At 33.2% G+C, this 17608-nt stretch overlaps 2 protein-coding genes across 2 annotated transcripts; one reads left to right on the top strand and one right to left on the bottom strand.

Moving 5' to 3' along the window:
- Positions 1 to 6133: 6133 nt before the first annotated feature.
- Positions 6134 to 6984, bottom strand: LOC149164988 (uncharacterized). Its single transcript, XM_089431053.1, has 2 exons — positions 6696 to 6984; positions 6134 to 6585 (listed from the first exon to the last, which is right to left on the bottom strand). Exons 1-2 carry the CDS (start codon positions 6807 to 6809, stop codon positions 6463 to 6465), a joined length of 237 nt encoding a protein of 78 aa, XP_089287179.1. The 5' UTR covers positions 6810 to 6984; the 3' UTR covers positions 6134 to 6462.
- Positions 6985 to 11701: 4717 nt separating this feature from the next.
- Positions 11702 to 14600, top strand: LOC149164987 (laccase-3-like). Its single transcript, XM_089431052.1, has 6 exons — positions 11702 to 11908; positions 12050 to 12201; positions 12595 to 12839; positions 12933 to 13061; positions 13149 to 14090; positions 14207 to 14600. Exons 1-6 carry the CDS (start codon positions 11804 to 11806, stop codon positions 14335 to 14337), a joined length of 1704 nt encoding a protein of 567 aa, XP_089287178.1. The 5' UTR covers positions 11702 to 11803; the 3' UTR covers positions 14338 to 14600.
- The last annotated feature ends 3008 nt before the right edge of the window (positions 14601 to 17608 follow it).

Raw genomic sequence — 17608 nt, 5'->3', positions numbered from 1 at the left:
GAGATTCTTTCCTACTTAATCATGTCATAGAATTATTACCATGACTCAATAATATACATGATAACATGAATAAACTTTAATGCATACATACCTCATCTTGATTCTCCTTTGATCATCTTATCTTCAATTGATTGTCCATGGTGTGGCCATTTTCACTTCATCTTAGCTTGCCTGCATATCATCCTTTTTCTGGAATCCCATGAATGGGACTCCCAATGGGACATTTGATTTTGTTTATGAATCTTCCTTTGAAGATTTCATCAGAGGATCTTGAAGACCCTTACCCTGAAAATGTTTCTTTCTTTTGATGATGGAGGTCTTTTAAGATTCTTAATCGTGATCAATTTTGTTTCATTGTGGATGAGGTCCTATACTAGGTATGCTCCTTCTACATGAATATCTTGAGTTATATATACCATGCTCCTATATTCTAGAAGATATTTCTAACCATGCATTTTGTTATATTTATAAATTCTCCTTCTACATGAGTATTTTGAACTCTATGTACTTCATCCTTCTAGATTCTAGAAGATGTTTCTAGCCATGAAATTTTATTCTATTCCTACATGCTCCTATACTACTCAAAACTTTTAAAGAAGACTTTAAGTAAAGAAGTAGACTTAGTCATAATAGAGACCAGAAGGATCTTTCTTCTTTTGCTTCTTCTCTTCTTCTTTAATTTCTTGAGTTATGTGAGCTTCTTCCCTTTTTCTTTTGTTGTTGTTTTCTTTCTTAAGTTTTGGACAATTCCTTTTTTAGTGTCCATATTCTTGGCATCCAAAGCATTCGATTTTGGACATATCTCTATTGTTTGTTCTTCGTGGACCAAATTTGCTAAATTTTCCCTTTCTCTTGGCCATGGTAGCAAATGCTTGCTCCTTTGATCCCACATCTTCCTTTGCTTTGAGTCTTGTTTCCTCTATCTTGCATAGAGACCACATTTCACTTAGTGGGGTGGCTTCCTTCTTGGCATATATGCTTGATGTGAAGTTTCCCCAATCCTTAGGTAGAGCATTGAGTACTACAGTTTTCATTTCCTTGTCGGACATGACTTCCCCTAGCTCTTGAAGTTGATCCCTCATTTCAAAGATCTTCATGAAGTAGGGAGCTATTCCTTCCTTTGATATCTTCATTTTGTACAATTAATTTCGTAGAGATATCACTTCTCCAGCTGTGATTACCGAGAATATCTCTACCAGTTTACCATAGATTCCTTGATAGGAATGAGAGAGTCCTTGATAGATTCTATTAGAATCCTTTGAGCTCTTGTCTCATCCTTATTGTACTTGGCTAAGGCTTGATTTTGTTCCTTAGCAGGAATAGTGATATTACCTTTGATGTGTTCTAGAAGTTCATTCTCCTTGAGAAGTAAATCAATCCTCTTCTTCCATGCAAGAAAGTTATTGGTACCTACCAATTTGTTGCTTTCTTTGCAAAAATACATTGATGTATATTCAGAAGGGGACATATACTTACTTGATATATTTTGAGATGTAGTGGACTTTCTTTCTCCTTGAAGACTTGATGGCTTGCCTTCCTTAGATCTTGATGTTCTTCAAGTTTCTTTCTCCAAGCGGACTTGCTTGATGATGAGATTTCCTTGATGGATTGTAGATGATGTAGGGGTCCTTCTTTGATTTTCTCTTCTTGTAGGTGCCTTTATATAAGGCTCTTCTTCTTTCTTTGTAGTATTGATGAGTGATAGATGGTAGACCTTCTTTTCCTTGAAGTGATTGAGACTTCTTGGCTTGATGCTTCAACTTTTGTAGATGTCCTTCCTTGATGAGTGTTCTTGAGATGCCCTTTCCTTGATGTGTCACCTTAGCTTTGATCCCATGTTGAAGGATCAAGGGAAATTAGGTGTAGTGTGATTCTTCTTGACTTGATAACAATTTGTGGAGTCTTTTTACTTTTTCTTGTTAACTTAATCTTCTTCTTATTATTATTAATGCATATGTGTACTTCATCAAAATGCTACCAAAATACAAAAGACAAGAACACAAGATGTTTGCTCTCTGCTAGGGCCAAAATCTCTCTTCTCTTGAGAGGAAAACCCTTTGGTAATTTTCTCTTATTGATCAAAGCCAAACCTTAGGCCCCTGACTAGAATGTCCTCCAAGCACAAGTCAAGTCCTTCCTCCTTTCTGCACTTTGTTCCCCGACACTTAGTCTTCCTCTTTCCAACACTTTGCTCCCTAGCACTTCGTCCTTCTTCTGGCAACTGATAGTAGTCCTTGTTATGTTTCTTCTATAAGAGATATTCCTCTTTGCTCCTTGGTAGATTCCTTTACATATGAAGAGTACTTTATCCTTCCTCCAACCGAGCTCTTTCTTGAGATATAGTTGCAGGTTTGATATGACAATAGTGTATCACTATTTCTTCACGCGTGTGAGGGGATTCCTTCAAGACTCTTATGTGGAGGTCCTATTTTATTCTTCACTTGAGTGAGCTTCATTTTCGCTTGAGTGAGGGGCCTTATAGGCCTACTTTACTAGCCCAACCAATGAGATATGTATGACTGTGGTGGAGGGCTTCTATGGCAACAGAGATACCTTCTTTATCTTCGCACGTGTGACTGCATATTTCCCTAGAAACAATCCTCTTAGGCTCGGTTGTGCACCCTTCTTCTTCGTTGCACTTGGAGAACCTTTCTTTGTCCTTCCTTCACCCTTTTCTTGACTTCATACCTTCGTTGATTTCAAAGATGAAAGCTTGATGTTATGATGGAGTGGACAACCTCTATATATAGAGGATTGTCCCTCCTTTAGGCTGACTTGAAGGCCGAATTGAAGAATGTAGGCCGACTTGACTTATTTGCTTTGGTAGGCTTCTTTTGATGGTGCCACATGCTTGGAGGAGACTTGAATTTGCTTGAAGGTGTCTTCTTTGACGTAAGTGTACCTGTAGTAACATGCCCTTAAGGTCCTCAACATAATTATTTTGACTCTTTGACCCTCCTATAACACTTTAACATTTGCTAGACCTATTTCAATGAGCAAGAAACTCATTGACATATATTATAAAAATAATATTTCTTTTCTTGAATAAATACAAGTATCAAAAGTGCATTTATGAACACTGAACTTAGTTACATTTCCTTCAACAGTTTGTCGCATTAGGGTTTTGATGACGGGCCTTCAAGCCTTTTTATTTTATGCTTCTCAATTGGGGTTTTCTAACCCTCTTTGTAATGGGTTTCTACTGTAGACCTGTGTGTCTGTTATTTTTATAAGTCTATTCGAGCGTCACTAGGATTTACTTGCCAGTCACAATATCTTCCTGTGTCACTAGGATTTACTTACCAAGAGTATCTTCCGACTTGTTAACTGTCAGTCTGAGTATTTTTTGGCGCTAGTCGAATGATGAGTGGGTGCCTATTTTTGGGATATATCTGGTGCTCCCTACGAAATTTCTTTAACGGACCTGCTCGCCATGTATCTTGATATTAATCATATGTAATATGAGGATTTATGTGGCACATATGTTACATGCATGCTATATGTAAACATCTCTTTATTTAATAGAAAGTTGTTGATTTTTTTACCTGATTTCTTTTTTTCCTTAAAACAAAATTTAATAAATAAACCATAGATTAATTCAAAAATATATCAATTGGATTTATCTTTGAAAAATTTCAAACTTTCGAACTTAAAAATATGACTCCAAGTTTTCACTTTGGTCTAACCATTTGAGAAATGCACACCACTCTCATGGTGATCTCACACAAATTACCAAATATCTATTAATAAATTTAGTTAGTTTCTGAATCTTTCATGTGAATTTCCAAACTAGTGTTTACTAATGAAAAATGAATTTAGTTTTGAGTTCAGGAAAAACTTAAAAATATAAATTAACCCATAACAATTAAAGCGAAATTTGCATTCCATTCCCATGTATATAATAAAATTAACTGCAATTCTCACTCATCATTTTCTCCGAAATGGAGATATGACATTCCAAATAAATCTATCAGTGCTTTGTTTCTTCAATTCAACGCAAGTTTTTGTAAGTTTTGCAGCCCTGCAAGAAGAGACCAAGGGTTGTCCCGATAGTTTACACTAGGCCATTCCAAAGAAAACTCTCGGCACTCCCGTTCTTTAATTCAACTCTGGGTTTTTTGTAAGCTTTTTGTTCCGATAGCTTACAACAGACCCTCAAAGGATTTCTTATGTAATTATATTACACAATATGGTATTCCTATGCCTTTAAATAGGCTACATTAAATGAGGGTCACTCCATGCAGGTGGGCGTAGGTTTACAAGTAAAGATTATTCTTAGGTGATGGGAGCATTCCCCTATATACATAGTCTCTTGTGTTTTTGATACACTCATAATCCGGATCACTTGACACTGGGTTTGATGTCTGTATATTGACATTTCCTGCTCATTTTCATGGCCAAGGATTTCTGATATGTCATATTTTCTCATTCGATGCCTTGTCTTATTTCTCTATATGGTTTCATTATTGGTCTTTGTTCTATTTTGTTGTTTTCGGATTTAATGTCTCATATAGTTCGATTTATGGACTTTTTTTGTTTCCTCTCGGAAACATTTGTCTTTACATTTCGTCTATGTTTCATGGTTTGTAGAATTGTGTCAGAGCAACATGTCTCACTTATATCATATATACATGTAACCCTTTTATTTAATATAACACTATTTTTTTATGTTTGAAAAAAAATTGGCTACATTAAAAAAGAATATTATTAAAAACACTATGGTTTATAAGAAGAGCTTCGGCGTAAATCACATATAGAAAGACCTTTGTCGACGCGTTTCGAACCAGCAAGTGTGGCTCATCGTCAGGACAAGTTGAAACAGATCCAGCTGACTATTTAACATGCAAAGCTGGATCTGTTTCTTCAACTTGTCCTGACGATGAGCCACACTTGCTGGTTCGAAACGCGTCGACAAAGGTCTTTCTATATGTGATTTACGCCGAAGCTCTTCTTATAACTGTTATGGATCATAGAAGTCTCAATTCAACAAACACTATGGTTTGTTAAAACCCTTAATTTAATATCTTTTAATAATTTAAAGTCAAAATATCTACATACCAAGACATTACAAGACTTCACCTCAATTGTATTTTAATTATTAATAACTTTTTTTTCTTTTTTCTTTTTTCTTTTATTTATGTAATTTGATAAGGAATGATAAGACCAAACAAGTTTTTTCCATTATAAATAAGTTGGAAAATCACAATAAATTTAGATTATTTAATATAGATTATTGTTTAATATAGATGATTTAAAAATTTAATTTACATTGGTAACTGGAAGACAAATATAATTTAATAAATTATGAAAACAAATTTAATGAATTCATTTAAATAATTATATTATTTTTTCATAGTTATTAAAAAAGATTCATGAAGGAATTGTCCATGAGAAGGAATCGAGAATTTTTTAATTTTTATTTTAACTTTATTGTTACTGTTTTTCTAGTCATACAAAAAAACAGAATCATATTTTTTATTTTTAGTTTAATTTTATTGTTACGGTTTTTCTGGTTATAGAAAAATAGAATCATGGAGGTGTTGAGAATGAGATTTTAATTTTAATTTTATTGTTAATTTGGTTTAGCTATAAGAATTTAGAGTAAATTGTAGAATGTAGTTAATTGGTAGAGGATTTGTTTAGAGTAAATTGTTAATTTTAATTTTATTGTTAATTTGGTTTAGCTATAAGAATTTAGAGTAAATTGTAGAATGTAGTTAATTGGTAGAGGATTTGTTTGGTGGTATAATTTTTATTAAAAATTTAATTATGGAACAGTTAATTGTAAATTTTTATTAAAAATTATAATTATTAAAATATATAAATGAATTCAATTTTTTTTTAAATTTCAATAACTCCTTAAAACACTTCCATTCTCCAACTCCAAATTATTCTAGATATTATAAAGTTGGGAAAATATCCTATCAAAACACTTCAATTATCCAAATTATATACAGAATTCTGCATATTATACCGCTGGGAAAATATCATCCCATCAAATGTGAGACACAATTGAGAAAAAAAATGATAAAAAAACCAAAAACATTGAACATTTCAATTCTGCAAATTATATACCGAATTCTGCATATTATACCGCTAGGGAAAAATTGTGAAAAAAATACACAAAAAATAAAAAGCATTTTAAAATACAAACTGCCAGCATTGCGACTCCATGATACAGATTCTGTGCTGTAAAGGTTTTAAATGGCCCTCTGAATTTGTGTCATTAGAATCCACGATTTTGGGCGATTTTAGCAGAATTCGAATGCCCAAATTTTGGCGAGCTAAAACTGTGGGATAATCATTAAAAAATAATCGGAAGAATTAAATTAAAGAAATTGTTCAGGAAATACAAAGAAGGGAAAGTCGTCCAAAAATATAATTTAAATGAATATATTTTACATAATTTATCACATCAGTGAAATTCAATTTGCTGGCTGGTTAAGTTCATCCTCACAGCAATCAGAACCTAACCAACGTCTCATAGCAGTGGAGACCGTCAAATTCGGGGGCAAACTTTACTGTCGTCCATTCCTCCTTTGCTTTTCTATTTAATTCACCGCCCTGCCGACTGTAACTCTGATCCTGTGAACCCAAAAACCACCATAATTAGAAACCATAACCCCAAGAAACAGTAACCCCTCCCCTCTTTGCAGAACCCAAAATGATGAAGAAGCAATTTTTCATATACTTACATGATGGCCATCCGTATCTGATGTTGATGGAAGGCGATGAGATTCGAACCTGCAGAAAGCCCCAATTGCGGCAACCGCAGCTGCTATTGTGAACACAGGCGTATTCACTACCATTTTTTTGACTTCTTTATCTGCTGATTTGCCACAAATTTGTATGAATCGCAGAAACAGAGATTGATACTCCCTTCAGTTAACACCGAATTTTGAGTACAGTGTGAAAATTGCAGAGATTCGGACAGAAATTCCCGATTTCAAAAGCATTCAGACGATATTGACTGATAAAGCAAGGAGGAAGTGGAGGGAAATAAATAGGAGAGAAAGGCGCGAGTCAGTATTTAGGCGGGTTTCCAAATTCAAAATGAGTGATGTATGGATGGTATGCGGGTGGATGAATGCGAATGCGAATACATATAGAGACATCGACACATTCTTTTATTAATCGGAATCTGTTCGTCGGGAAAAGGTGCACACGGGTTGACAACCATAGCCGAGGTCAGAACCCGTCTCCCAAGACTGTCGTCAGAGTCTCTTAAGAGTGCATTAATGATGCTATAGTCCATGAAATAGCACTTGCCGTATATCACACTTGAAATTTTCTCAAGTATTGCATATATATCACACGCCTTTTATATTATTATTCTAATTCTAATTTTTCTCTGTACCAAATTAAAATTACCACCACGTTGATCGTATCATTTAGTAGACACCATCCAATCCTGCCTAATGTTTTATTCCATCTGGCTCATATTTCGTTTGCGTTTATTAACGAATGGTTTATGTCCATTTAACACTGTGGAAGAACATGCGATTTATATTATATGTTCAATATATAAAAGGGAGAGAGTAAACTTTGTAATGTGGGATTAAAAAAGTTTTTTTTTTGAAATTTTATTCATTCTTGTTACTTTATATGGCTGTGAGGTTTGGGGTTGCAGTATCTCTAGAGAATAATGGAGAAAGATTGAGCGAATCCAGAAGCGCTTTATAACTTATAACCTGAAAACTAAAAGTAATACACCCTATTCTATTATCTTTATAGAAGCAGGTCTTTCCCCTATTGAGAGCCTAGCTATGATTAGGTTTTTGTTGTACAAGCACAAACCTATTGAGAGCCTAGCTATGATTAGGTTTCTGTTGTACAAGCACAAACTTAGTAACATAGACAATCATAGACTTCCTAAGCTAGCTTTAAATTCCAGCCAAAACCACCTAAGGCTCAATCGGGGGTGGCATAAAGACACAATGGACTCGTTAAACTATTAGGAGATCAACGAGAATGATGCACTGCAAAACATAAATAACATTAAAGATATTGTTACTTCTAAGTTCAAAGAAGAAATGTGGTGTGAGAAAGATTTAAAAAGACACAAGGGACTCGTTAAACTATTGGTTAAACTATTAGGAGATCAACGAGAATGATGCACTGCAAAACATAAATAACATTAAAGATATTGTTACTTCTAAGTTCAAAGAAAAGATGTGGTGAGAGAAAGATTTAAAAAGACACAAGGGACTCGTTAAACTATTGGGAGATCAACTAGAATGATGCATTGCAAAACATAAATAACATTAAAGATATTGTTACTTCTAAGTTCAAAGAAAAAATGTGGTGTGAGAAAGATTTAACGGCTAAAAGAAAATTATGTTATTGTGAGAAGGTCATCAACCCCACCCTAGAAGATCAAAAGTATCTCTCTATTTTAAGTAGCTCAAAGAAGAAAATTAATATACTAAAGATTAGAACGAATTCTCATGAGCTCCATAGTGAAATAGGTAGTTGTTAAGTAGGTCAAAGAAGAAAATTAATATCGCAAAGATTAGAACGAATTCTCATGAGCTCCATAGTGAATTAGGTAGTTGGGCAGTTCCTAAAACGTCGTGGATGGAAAGGATCTGCCATATATGTGAGAATAGGAACATCAAGGATAAAAACCAATTCCTCTTAGAGTGCCCCGCATACAACCACATTAGATCTCAGTTTCACAATCTTTGTTACAATAGTCACCTTCCTAGCCTTTTACAATGTCAAAATTATAGTGAGCTTTGGAGGCTTCTCTCCAAGCTTTTTGAGCATAGGAATAAAATCTTAAATCAAAATAAATAATTTGTTTCTTTAGGTCGGATAGAGCAATGTTTGGTCTCAGCAAACGTTAACCATCATCATCATAAAATAAATATTTTTTGATAACATTAATGGTATTGACTTACACAATTTATATTTATAATTTTAATAATTTTTTATTTAATTTAAAATAAAATTTATTGTATTTGTTATAGGCATGGTATTAGGTATTTTGATTTACTTTTAATTAGGTATAAGCTTATCTTCGTTCCAAAAATTTTGCAATTTATTTATAGCTTGACATTGAGAATATTTTTGTTATTATTTTTATTTGCTTTTATTTAATTTTTTTTCCATTTTCATGGCTTATAATTTTTCTCTATATTTTTAATTTAAAATAATTTATTATTATATGAAAAATATATTTTAATAATTTAATTATAAGAAATTATATATGCTAATACAAAATAAAAAAAAACATATATATATATAAATATATAAATATAAATATTAAAGTATATATATGTTAATATAAACAATATTAGTTAATATTTTTTTGTGATGTTATTGAACAATACAATATTTTTATTAACTGTTTTATTTTTATGTTTATTATTTTTTAATTTAATTAAGTTATATTTAAGATAAGCCACAGGAACTAACTATCCTATAGCATTTATTTATATATATAAATTATATTATATTATTATTTTTTATTAAATTATGTAAAATTAAAAAAATTAACTTATTTTATGGAAATTTAGTTATTTAAAATTATTTTATGAGTTGACAAAATATTTAGCTATTTTTTTATCTAAACTATTTTTCTCTATTTTAAAAAATATTAAATTATGAAAATTTCATAACTCAAACTTACTATTTTGACAAATCTCTACCTAATTCTAAACCAATTAAACCCAAAAATATAAATAAAACCTCCTAAACTTTTAACAAATTGACAACGGCAGTCTCGTAGAGTAAGTTCCGCCGAAACTTTCGCACAGACTGTGGAACAGTTCGTACGAGTTGACTGAACAAAGTTATCAAAGCTCTTTTTCGTTAACAGTGACGGTGGCAAAAGTTGCTTTTTTCGCTAAGGTGGAGTGAATAGCTTTTTATTTGAGATATGGAAGGATCTTTCATTTGATTAAGCATAGTTTGCAAAACAAGGATAATTTCAGGAACATGTTTTGTTCATTGAAGCGTATTTTAAGTGTTTTAGGTTGTGATTTTTCCTCGAAATTTTAACGTGTTTCACGCGTTTTTATGATGTTGACTCTTTTTATAGTTCATGAAAATAATTTAAATAAAAAAAATTGCATTATCTATCAATTAATGGTTCAGAAAGGAAATCTAAATTTAAAAAAAATAAAAATAAAATTACCATATCTTGGATTGTATCCGGCAACGAGCCAAATCAATCTTTATACTTTAATCTCATATTTAACTTTGAGAGGTTCCAGAAACGTGGATGTCAGCAATTATTTAAATTCCGTGCTTGTGAAATTGTGAACAAAGACATTGAATGCCAGCGAATGATAGTAGGTGAGTTCTGTAAATGTCATATTAACTATTTTTTAATCATTTTTTTAATCCTTATCTTTGTTTCGTGCGAAGTCTCAATTTACTACTAAAAAATAACTGGATCACCTGGAATATTATCATGTTCGCCGCTCTGCCCTAATGAATTTATTATGACACCGACTTTTATTATAGCACACTGCTTCATTTAATTGGCTCATAGAAAGAATTTAGACAGACAGAAGTTTCTGTGTGATTGGATTTCTGTAATGGAGCAGCGAGTTTTCTGTAAATTGTTTAAAAGCGAAATTAAAAACAAATAAATAAAGCCAAAGCGTTTATTGTATGACTATCGTTTTTTATTCTTTATATGATTTCAAAGTTTATTTATGTGGTTTCATTAGTTTCCATCTACTTTTTCATTTTGATTTGGAATCATCTTTATATAACTTTTAAGTTGTTTTTTTGGGTCATTAGTTTCTTATTATGTAAATTATTTATTTTTTAATAATATTTAATAAATTTAGTTTTAAAATTTAATAGATTTTGTTGTTATCAAATTTATGTGATCCTAAGCTTTAAGATTCTTCAATACACTATATTCATTTAAACGTTAAAGAAAAGCTCGCTTTTAATGAAAAAAAGCTGCCAGTTCATAAAAACAATTATTACAAAATTTCTATTAAAGAATCCAAAAGGGTAAGAGATGACCCCTCATTGATTTTATCTTTTTGGGAAACGTTCACCTCAAACATGTCGGCACTCCCCGACCCTTCTCCCCGCACGCGAAAATGAACGATAAAAATAAATAAATTTGTATCCAATAAAGACGATGTTTAGCGTTCGTTTGTATAAATATTGGTTGTTTTAACGTTTGTTTGTATAAATATTGGTTTTGATTAAATGATTAAAGTCTATTTCTTTCGTTTCATTAGTCTGGACCCCTCTAGGGATTTGTCTTTTACGCAAACGTCCGACTCAAACACGTAGGCCTTGTCCCTTACCCCCCCACGCCCAAAAAAATGAAACAGTTAGTGTCGAATAATGACTTGTTACAGATTCCATGACGGAAAACGTGATTTCGAAAGATGCCACAACTACAAGCAAAACCTATCAATACATTAAGCAAAACCCATAACTCTATCAGAAAAAGTTGCATTACAGCATATAAATATATTAAGCAAATTCTATTAACATAAGTAGCGCGGGAGATGCCAGCTATAAAGCTGCGACATTTTCCTCTTGTAGCTATCCTGATTGGATTAAAAATTCAGACAATGAAAGCCTATACCGTTCCTCACGATCAATGATAATGCCACTTGTGCTGTCGTTCCACAATAAATTATTCCTAACAACTTGCTACAACACTTTGGTCTCATATATATATTCGATGTCGTTACCAGAAACACAGACCAGTAATGCATCCAGTGACGAGTGCTGTTACTCGTCGCTGAACGATTCATTCCTTGACTTGTCGAGTCAGTTAAGGACGTTAGTTAGATACACCATTTTCAGGGTCGTAATAATGTCATTGCAGGCAGTATGTCCGTTCAGGCTTGTTTTTCTAATCTCATTTGTTGCTTGTTTGGCTGCCATCACAAACGCAGACGTCCACAGATATACCTTCATTGTAAGTTTGTTAATTAGCCATTTTGAAGTTTTATGTCTCTATAGCCAATAAGGTTTGAAAAAGGAAAGAAGGAAAGACATCACCTAGAGGCTATGCAAGTAGTGGATATCTTTAATGTTTGATGTTTGGATGCCTACACAGCTTGAACAGAAGAATATTACCAGGCTATGCAAGACGTATGGATTAGTCGTCGTCAATGGACAGCTACCAGGCCCAACGATTCATGTACGCAATGGGGACAGTCTTATTGTTAAAGTTTATAACAGAGGCAAGTACAATGCCACTATTCACTGGTATGTCACTCTAACCTCAATGGGAAGAACAGCAGATCTCCTATCCATTATATAGATTCCCCTTAAATAAGAGTTGTCAGCTCAAGGTTTTGTTATTGATGGTTTAGCTCAAAGTATGTTAAAGCTTCATAATCATTATTGATGGTTTAGCTAAAGGTATGTTAAAGTTTCATGATCATGAACATTGCTTATGAAACATTGATATATATCTTAAACGAAGATATAAATATAAGAGATGGTACTTAATAACTCACATTTAAGATGAATCTGTATAATGAATAGATGTTCTGCCTATTTGCTACGGTTCATACATAGATTTCATGGGTATAGATGCGGTCTTTATAAACAGATTTGATGAGTATAGATTATAAGATTCGTGCTTCTATCTGTCAGGCATGGACTCAGGCAGCTGCGTACAGGGTGGGCTGATGGACCTGGATATATTACTCAATGTCCCATTCAACCCGGGGGACGTTACACATACAGATTCAACATTACTGATCAAGAAGGAACCTTGTGGTGGCATGCTCATGTGTCATGGCTCCTAGCTACTGTGCATGGAGCTTTCGTAATCTACCCTAAGAAAGAAAGCACATATCCCTTTCCTAAACCCCATGGGGAAACTCCTCTTATAATAGGTAATGAGTTGCTTAATTTGATCTTCAACATAGAAATCATTAATGTATTTTTAATGGCTAATATTGATTAAAACCGATGCTGTAATTGAACAGGAGAATGGTGGAACGCTGACCCTATCGCGGTTATAGACGAAGCACTCAGCACTGGTGGTGCGCCCAATTTGTCGGATGCATATACCCTAAATGGACAGCCAGGAGACCTGTATAACTGCTCTAGGGCAGGTATTAGTACTTTCCTTTCATAGATCAGGTATTGAAATTATATAAATTGGTTTGTTGAATATTGACTTATACATATTGTTGATGCAGGAACATTTCGGTTTCTGGTAAAACAAGGAGAAACTTACCTTCTACGGATGGTCAATGCTGCTCTCAATAGTGCCCACTTTTTCAAGATCGCAGGCCACAAATTTACAGTAGTAGCTGTGGATGCTTCCTACACCAAGCCATACAAAACAGATGTAATCGTCATTGCTCCCGGTCAGACTACCGATGTTCTCGTCACCGCCGACCAACCAGTGGGCAGATACTATATGGCTGCCCGAGATTATAATAATCAGGCAGCAGGCGATTTCGATAACACTACAACTACAGCCATTTTTGAGTACGTGGGACATCAAAATACACGTCCCATTTTACCTAAGCTTCCATACTACAATGACACTGCGGTCGTCACTAGATTTAGTACAGCACTGCGAAGCCTAAATTCCAAAGAGTTCCCAGTGGACGTTCCACATGGCATAGATGACAGCCTCATCGCCACAGTTGGACTGGGATTACTTCCATGTGAAGCTGGAAACACCTGTCAAGGTCCCAACGGAACAAGGCTCAGTGCAAGCATGAACAACATGTCCTTTGTATTGCCCAGCGTCGCCCTGCTTCAAGCTTATTATTTCGGTATTAATGGTGTGTTTATGAGGGATTTTCCATCAAAACCTCCCCTTAGATTCAACTATACAGGGGACGATATTCCCAAAAGACTTTGGGCTCCTGAACTGGCAACAAAGGTGAGAGTTGTCACCTACAACTCAACAGTACAACTGGTGTATCAGACAACAAACATCTTCGTGGCAGAGAACCATCCGATGCATCTTCATGGTTTCAATTTTTACGTGGTGGGACAAGGTTTCGGGAACTATAACCCAAAAACCGACCCGCTCAAGTTTAATCTGGTTGATCCTCCACAGCGCAACACAGTGATCGCTCCAGTAAGCGGGTGGGTTGCCATAAGATTCAAAGCTGACAATCCAGGTATATATATATAAACTCATTTGCTCTTCAATTTGATTATTATCATACCGAATTTATTCCCAACTTACAGCTCGCTCGATATTAAATGCATTAAATTATCTTCGTTCTTTGGACAGGAGTGTGGTTTCTGCACTGCCATCTAGACGACCATTTAGCATGGGGATTGAATATGGTGTTCCTAGTGAAGAACGGTCGCGGTCCTTTGGCAACATTGGAGCCTCCCCCTGCAGACCTTCCCAAGTGCTAGATAGAGAGAAGGAAATATCAATAAGCATATCAAAATACTTCACGAGTACAAGGATCTGGACACATTGAGGGATCCTTATTGATTTAAAATCTACGGCCATTAGTGGCGTAGTTAAAATAAACCTCAAACATGAAGGGCGAACTGTGTTTTTTATTCGTCGGACTGCTAACGGCACATGAATAGGCTAGGATTGTATTTTCTTCTTGTAAGGATTGTCATTTTGGGATATTGAATTCAAGTTAGTTTTTATTAAACTTTTTATAAGCATGAGATTTTTTTTTATAATACGATTTTCCAAAAAGAATTTTTGGAGAATTGGGAATTTCCACAGATTCAGACTCACTGTCATTATTAGTACAATTATTTTATAAATATCATATTTTAACCATATTTATTATAACTATTTTATAAATATTACACATTGATATTTATAATATGTTTCCATAGACTTAAACTCAAATAAATAATTAAAAAAATAAATTATTCACCGTCATTACTACATCAAATGGGCTATCATTCAATTATTTTATAATGTCACAAATAGACAGATACATCAGATTATTAAAACAATTATTTTATAAATTTCACTTTAACCATTATTTTATAAATATCACAAATTGACCATTACATATTTTCATAAACTTGAACCCAAACAAATAATTAAAAAAAATAAAAACATTCACCATAACGATCAAACTAATATCTTTTTTAACACAAATTTAAATTATAAATTCACTTAATTTAAAATTTATTTGTTATATTTATAATAACTAATCAAACCGAACTTTGTTTTAAATCAATTTTAAAAAATACTTTATCTAAAAAATTCAGAATATGTTACAAGAACTCAAAACATGAATGGTACACATATTAATTTTTTAAATATTAATAATTACAACTAACTATTCGTGGAAATAAATATTTGTATTCTTTAATATTATATATTTTTAAACTTAATTTCTTATACTATAGCTTTATATTTTAGTTTTGAAATATTATATTAAATTGTAAATACTTTTTTAAAGGTGTAAAACATGTAGAGTTTAAATTTGAAAATTAATTTGACTTTTCGAAATTCGTTTTTGTGATTCGTTTACCTAATTTTTATTTTAAGAAGATTTCAAACATTAAAAAATGTGAATTTAAAATTTTAATTAAAATTTAGTTTTGAAATACTATATTAAATTGTAAATACTTTTTAAAGGTGTAAAACATGTAGAGTTTAAATTTGAAAATTAATTTGACTTTTCGAAATTCGTTTTTGTGATTCTTTTACACAATTTTTATTTTAAGAAGATTTCAAACATTAAAAAATGTGAATTAAAAATTTTAATTATTGATAATTAAGATATATTAATTTTTTATTATTATCTATGTTGTTGGCACAATATTACATATTTGATAATGTGTTGATTTTTAATTAATTTATAGTTGATTAAAAAGTAAATTAATAATTTTTAAAGTTGATATTGTAAAACAAAATAATTTTATTTTTTTAGTTTTATATATTTAGGCTATTATTGGTTGAGAGGGTTGGAGTTTTATTTAGTAATGATGATTTGCGTCACTGGATGATATGTTTGTAGGTTTGTTTAGTTAATATCATGTACAATGAGAACATAGACTCAAAGTTTGAAAACACGATGTGAGTGTGTATTTATTTAATACCTCCACATGTTAAATACAAACATTCATTTGGAGTGGTCGTGTGAAATTGCAACGCACGTTGGGAGTCAAACTTGACAATGGTCGGAATTACTCTGTCATGAGCTTTACTCTGGATGACTGATTGCCGAATATCTGACGGGTCGACTCCTCTTTGAGCATGCACATTAATCTTGTTTGTGGGTCTGGCCCTCGGCTTCCAACTTAGTCAGAGTCAGTCTACTTTGTTGGTACATCAACCTGCTTGACCAGGGTACAATCCTAACCCCGACTAAATTTAAAATATTAATATACAATAGTTTGAAAAATATATATATATATACCACGTGAGAATATGGCATTGTAACAACCCATTTCATATTGCATGTGATAGTTGCTCAGTGGCCCAGGTGGTAGTAGTGATCTCAACAGGCCGAGTTTTGTTATTTCTAGGCCTGACCCCAAGCCTCTAACCTAGTCGGGGTCAGTCCCCTTCGTTGGTACATTTAGCTGTTTGACCCAAGCACAGTCCCGACCTAGACTAAATTTAAAATAATATACAATATTTTGAAATATATATATATATATATATATATATATATACACACCACATGACAATGATTTTATGGCCCACGTGACAGTATAACATTGTAACAACACCATTCACCTCCCACGTGGTAGCAACTTAGTGGCACAGGTGGAAATAGTCAACTCAAAGGCCAATGGGAGTCGACCGTATCCATTCACACACCCAGTTTTGTTATTTTTGAGCCCAACCCCTACCCTCTGAGCTAGTTATGTTTGGTCACCTTCATTGGTACATCAAGTTGCTTGACCCAGGCAGAATCCTGACCCTAACTAAATTTAAAATATATATATATATATATATATATATATATATATATATATATATATATATATATATATATATATATATATATATATATATATATATATACATATACATATACATATACATATACATATAACACATGGAAACGATTTAGTGGCCCACATGGCAGTATACCATTGTAGAAATGTTGTTCACTCGACCCTATCCATTCACAGCCCAATTTTGTTATTCTATGCTCAACGTCAGCCATAGAATGTTGTTTAGTCAACCCTATCCATTTATGTGCCCATATATATATATATATATATGTATATGTATATGTATATGTATATATATATATATATATATATATACCATGTGGCAACGATTTAGTGGCCCACATGGCCGTATACCATTGTAACAATGTTGTTTAGTCGACCCTATCCATTTGTGCGCCTAGTTTTGTTATTTCTACGCTCGACGTTAGCCGACCTAGTCGGCTCGATCCCTGACCTCTGACCTAGTCAGGGTCGGTTCCCTTCATTGGTACATCAACCTGCTTGACCCAGGTGCAGCCCCGACCCTGACTAAGTTTAAAATATTAATATATAATAGTTTGACACACACACATATATATACCACGTGGCAATATATCATTGTAACATCACCGTTCATCTTCCATGTGGCAGCGACTCACTATCCTAGGATGCAGTATTCATCTCAAAGGCTAGTCGGGGTTGGCCCTATTCATTAGCGCGCACAATTTTGTTATTTTTTGGCATGAACCCGATCCCT

This window comes from Pinus tabuliformis, chromosome 5_1, assembly GCF_031772625.1.
Source record: "Pinus tabuliformis cultivar Carrire ecotype Pingquan chromosome 5_1, CPIR1, whole genome shotgun sequence".
Lineage (NCBI taxonomy): Eukaryota > Viridiplantae > Streptophyta > Pinopsida > Pinales > Pinaceae > Pinus > Pinus tabuliformis.
This window is presented reverse-complemented; position numbering and strand designations above follow the sequence as displayed.

Excerpts from the sequence above, each read along its gene's own strand:
- LOC149164987 (XM_089431052.1), top strand. The coding sequence starts at position 11,804 with ATGTCATTGCAGGCAGTATGTCCGTTCAGGCTTGTTTTTCTAATCTCA. Across the intron at positions 11,909-12,049 it reads TCCACAGATATACCTTCATT|CTTGAACAGAAGAATATTAC; the intron begins GTAAGTTTGTTA and ends ATGCCTACACAG. Across the intron at positions 13,062-13,148 it reads GTATAACTGCTCTAGGGCAG|GAACATTTCGGTTTCTGGTA; the intron begins GTATTAGTACTT and ends TTGTTGATGCAG.
- LOC149164988 (XM_089431053.1), bottom strand. The coding sequence starts at position 6,809 with ATGGTAGTGAATACGCCTGTGTTCACAATAGCAGCTGCGGTTGCCGCA. Across the intron at positions 6,586-6,695 it reads CAGATACGGATGGCCATCAT|GATCAGAGTTACAGTCGGCA; the intron begins GTAAGTATATGA and ends TTGGGTTCACAG.